Raw genomic sequence first — 4,496 nt, forward strand, 5'->3', positions numbered from 1 at the left:
GTGTGTGTGTGTGTGTGTGTGTGTGTGTGTGTGTGTGTGTGTGTGTGTGTGTGTGTGTGTGTGTGTGTGTTCACCCTTTGACCCAGTAGCTCCACTTTTAGAATTTCTGTGCTGGGGATATTTAACAACTGTGCAAATTTTAGTGTAAATTGTTCATCACAGCATTGTTCACACTTACAAAAAGAATAGGCCTAATTAGAATTGGCTAAATTGACAGGTGTTCAGCGGTGCCATGGGATGCTGTGCAGTCTTTGACATGATTTAAATGAACTCACAGGGAATGGTTTCCTTTTCTGTCACGAGAGGCCGGTGGGTTTGGCTTACGTGGTTCGGCGTCAGGCCTCGGGCGGGGTCTCTGCCCTGGATGCTTAACGCGGGTTATGCTACACGTGGTGCCTGGCGCCTAAGGGAGCCCCAAGCACGGTGCTTAAGCCTAAAGGAATTCGACCTGAGGATTCTTCCCGGGACACCAACTACTGGCAGAAAAGAGCCCCACACCTCGCCTCACCTACCGAAGGCCAAAGGTAAGCGACTCCACTTGAGATCATCAGTGCGGCTGCGTCTTCCGTAAGAATCCACGAACACCCCAAACTCTGCAAGGAGGCAGAGCCCAGGGCATGAGCACGGCCAGAGGCAGGGGTATCAATGACACACACTTTGATGGAAGAGTAAGGAATCCAGTCCAGGGGGCTTGGATTGTGAAAAACCTCAGGAGCTCTGCTGAGCCACGTCTCTCGGGGATTTATTAAAGAAAGAGGGTTCGAGTGAAAGGGGGGGAGACAGGAAAAGAAGGGGGAAACGGAAGGAGGAAGAGTCAGGGAGTGAGGAAGAGGGAGAAGCAGGCCCAGAGATTTGGGAGGAAAAAAGAAGGAAAGAGAGAGGAGAGGGAGAAGGGAGTGAGGGGCAGAGAAGGACAGAGCAGGCCACTCTTGGAGAGACTGACAGCGCCAGACCTGGCTGGAGCCCGGGGGTGGGGCGGGGGCACCCGGCGTACCCCCGCCCCCCAGCCGAAGCAGGACCGGCCCCGCCCCAGGCACACTGGCCACGCCCGGCCCCGAGGAGCCTGCCCGGGGGCTGTGGTGCTGTGAGCGCCCCCATCAGCAGCGGGGAGGCTGCCGCACTCACCATGGAAGCAGAGCAGGAACTCCTCCCGCTGCCCCGCGCCGTTCACCTGCATGATGGACACTGGGAAACTGTGGGAAGAGGAGGCAAACACGGCAGGTGCCAAGGAATGGTCGTTCTTATCCAGGAATTCTGTGAAGGCAGACAAGAGGCGGAGCCTCAGGACCCAGAAGGAGCCTGAGGCGGCAGCAAGCGTGGGCAGGGGGTGCACCCAGGCCCTACCCTCCAGCGTGTACTGCTTCATGTCAATCTCGTAGAACTTATTGGTTCCGATGAGGATACTGTAGTTGGTGAAGTGCACACAGCTGCAGGGCTCCGAGGTCTCGATCTCCTGAGACGGGGCAGAGAGGAGCATGTGAGCGCAGACTCGGGGTGGCCCCTGCTCTCCTCGGCATCTAACCAAGCCGTGCTGGCGTTGCCGCGCGACTTCCTCCTTCTGTCTTCACACCAAGCACATTCAGTCTCTTCACGTCCCTCACGAGGACCACCCCCCCACCCCGCCATCCTTTTGCTACCTCTGGGTTCTATGCAACCTGAGACTAAGAAGGTCGAGTTGCACCCAAAAAAAGGGCCAGAAACACCATTTCAATGAAAAGGTAGCATTCAAAAAGAGAGCTTTAAAACTACGACATTCTAATCAGAAGAAAAGGCCTGGAGGAATACACAAACAGTGGTGGATAGAGGGAGTGGTTTTAGTTTCCTTTTCCAAGCTTCTAGGTTTCTATTCTGAACCTATATCACCTATATCATTGTTACCATTACTGAGTTATCTCATCTATCTGAATTACCTGCCTCCTAATTACTTACACTTGTTTTCAGGTCAATCCTAATGGCTTCAAAAACCTAGGCATGCTTATTCCAAATGATGGCCAGCAATTATAAAGCAGCAGTGATTTCTGGGAATTTTCCTGAAGTTAACAGTTCAAACTCTAATCAGCATTATCCTCAACACTAAATATTTATTGATCACCTACTAAGTATGAGGAAACTAGTATAACACAGTGCAGCGTTAGGGAAAGTCAAACTGCAGTCTGGGTCTCAACTTTGTAACCTAGGATCTTGGCCAGCCTCAGTCATCTTACCTGAAAATTAGGGATGATCATCCCTGTTTCTCACAACTGTTGTGAAAAGTGTGTGAAACAGCCAGCTCAGTCTCTGGTACCAGTAGGTGCTCAATAAAAATGCAAACTAAACAAGAGCCCGCCCCAGATGAAACAGTTTCTCTAACAGGTAACAACCCTTATATATTCATCCCTCCTTTTACTTTCGAGACTAATCACGAAAGCACCTGAAATACATCAGGCTTAGGATGGGTGGAACATGCCTAGTCTAGGGACAAGAGACAGCCTTCTCCAGAAGCAAGGCAAGTGCAGTGATCTCACGGGTAGCTGTCCACACCGCAGGCAACATCACAACCCACTGTGCTCCGAGGAGAGCCAGCTCCCGCACTGTGTATCAAAACACAGCCAGCACTGATTTTTTTGAAGGTCATTAATAGAGACTTTTACAATCTGAGAAGGATTCTGGTAGGTGCCACCAGGGCTTCCAGCTCCTCAGAGAGATCTTCCTTTCTTCTCCTGGTTCAAAAGAGGTGTCTCCTCCATCGGCCACCTTCCTTTCTCCCTTCACAAAAGGCTGAATTCACTGGGCTGGCCAGAGAGGCAGCTCACATACGCAGGGGAGGAGGGCGAGAGGGAAAAGCGTAAGGATGGGCCGCTCTGGAGCTTTCTCCAGGGAGCAAGACACCCTCCCACTCTCTCCAAGGTCACCCAGGCCGAAGGGCCCAGGCACACACTACGCCCCGAGACAGCACCTTCCCCACCTGCTCGCTGGGAGAGCAGGCCCGGCCAGGCCCGGGACTTACTTTCCGAATGCAGTACTTGCTGAGGTTTTCGTTGTAGCGGAGAATGACAACTTTGTTGGGCATGGCCGCACAGATGCAGAGCCCGCTCTCAATCTGAAAAGCAGTTGAGGGGGGAGCGGGGACGGAGAAAGAAGGAAAGAGAGTGTCACCAGTGTGTACACTGGCTCCATGGCAAACTAGGAAGGGAACATCAGCTGAGAGCAGGGCCTCTCAAGCCTGGCACTACGGACACTTTCTGTGGTGAGGGGCCATTCTGGGCACTGTAGGATGTTTAGGAGAAACCCCAGGCCCTGCCCACTAGATGCCAACAGTGCAACCACCAGTTGTGTCGAAAAGCAACAGAAACTTAACCCAGTTTGAGGACACACAATTTTCAAGGTCAAATCAATCAGCCCACAATTTCAAGAGCACTTGCCGGCTGAGGCCCGCCAGGGGTGCTTACCTTGCCGGCAGCAAACAAGTGGCAGCCCTTGACGGCTTCGAAGATGTTGGGTGAGATGTCCGGCTGGGCGGGAAGGTGAGACTGTGCAAGGGACTGTTTCACTTTCTTCACGTCCACGAGACACAGGGCCCGCTCTTCTCCTGAGGGGACGGGACAGCAGAGCCACAATGGCGGTTCTCGTCCTCCCCCGAATAAAAGCCACGCGAGGCCATGCGGAGGCACTGCTTTCCACAAATTCCCATAAACACAGTTTAGGTCCAAGTTTTAGATCTAAAAGGAAAACATCTGGCCTCTTGGTCAAGATTCTGGGAGGAAAACCAAAAATTCTGCAGACACAAAATTGGGGAACGTGAACTGAATATTCAAACGTGCTCCCCACCAAAGTCAAAGAATGGGCTGGTGACAACAAAACAGTAGACGTGGACTAATCCAGTATGTGTCACGGTGTTACGAGGGACCACAGAAAGGCTGAGGATGGTTCCACGTTCAAGGAGACGAGGGAGACCTGAGTGAGTGCAGTGTGTGGTCCTGGACTGGATCACAAGCCGGGAAAAAAATAAAGGACATTACTGGAGCCACAGGTAAAAGACAGCTATGGGCAGTACATGAGAAAATGGGAGTAGCAACGATTAAATTCCCTGAATTAAAAAGTGAAACTATTCTATAGGATGCTATAATGGCGGATACATTGTTACCCATTTGTCCAAACCTGCAGAATGTGTAAGAGTGAGCCTGAATGTAAACTGTGGACCTGGGGTGATAATGACGAATCCATGTAGGTGTACTCCGGTGGGGGACGCTGATGGAGGTGGCGGCCTGCGTGTGCGCGTGAGGGGCAGAGATATAGGGGAATTCTCCCTACCTTCTGCTCAGTTTTGCTGTGAACCTAAAACTGCTCCCAAGAATAATGTCAAGAAGGAAGGGAGGAAAGGAAGGAAAGCAAGCAAAAAATAAGAAACCAGGGGCTTCCCTGGCAGCGCAGTGGTTGGGAGTCCGCCTACCGATGCAGGGGACGCGGGTTCGTGCCCCGGTCCGGGAAGATCCCACATGCCGCGGAGGGGCTGGCCC

The 4,496-nt window shown here is 52.3% G+C and overlaps 1 protein-coding gene across 1 annotated transcript in view; it reads right to left on the reverse strand.

Moving 5' to 3' along the window:
- CIT (citron rho-interacting serine/threonine kinase) overlaps positions 1–4,496 on the reverse strand; it is a 168,969-nt gene that overhangs the window by 7,525 nt on the left and 156,948 nt on the right. The window contains exons 36-40 of the mRNA XM_007464873.1: positions 3,429–3,568; positions 2,987–3,079; positions 1,345–1,453; positions 1,126–1,254; positions 513–593 (exon numbers count right to left, since the gene is read on the reverse strand). Of these exons, the coding sequence (XP_007464935.1) occupies positions 513–593; positions 1,126–1,254; positions 1,345–1,453; positions 2,987–3,079; positions 3,429–3,568 (552 nt within the window). The remainder of the gene's footprint in view (positions 1–512; positions 594–1,125; positions 1,255–1,344; positions 1,454–2,986; positions 3,080–3,428; positions 3,569–4,496) is intronic.

The sequence above is a fragment of the Lipotes vexillifer genome, unplaced genomic scaffold (assembly GCF_000442215.2).
Source record: "Lipotes vexillifer unplaced genomic scaffold, Lipotes_vexillifer_v1.1 scaffold2030, whole genome shotgun sequence".
Classification (NCBI taxonomy): Eukaryota; Metazoa; Chordata; class Mammalia; order Artiodactyla; family Lipotidae; genus Lipotes; species Lipotes vexillifer.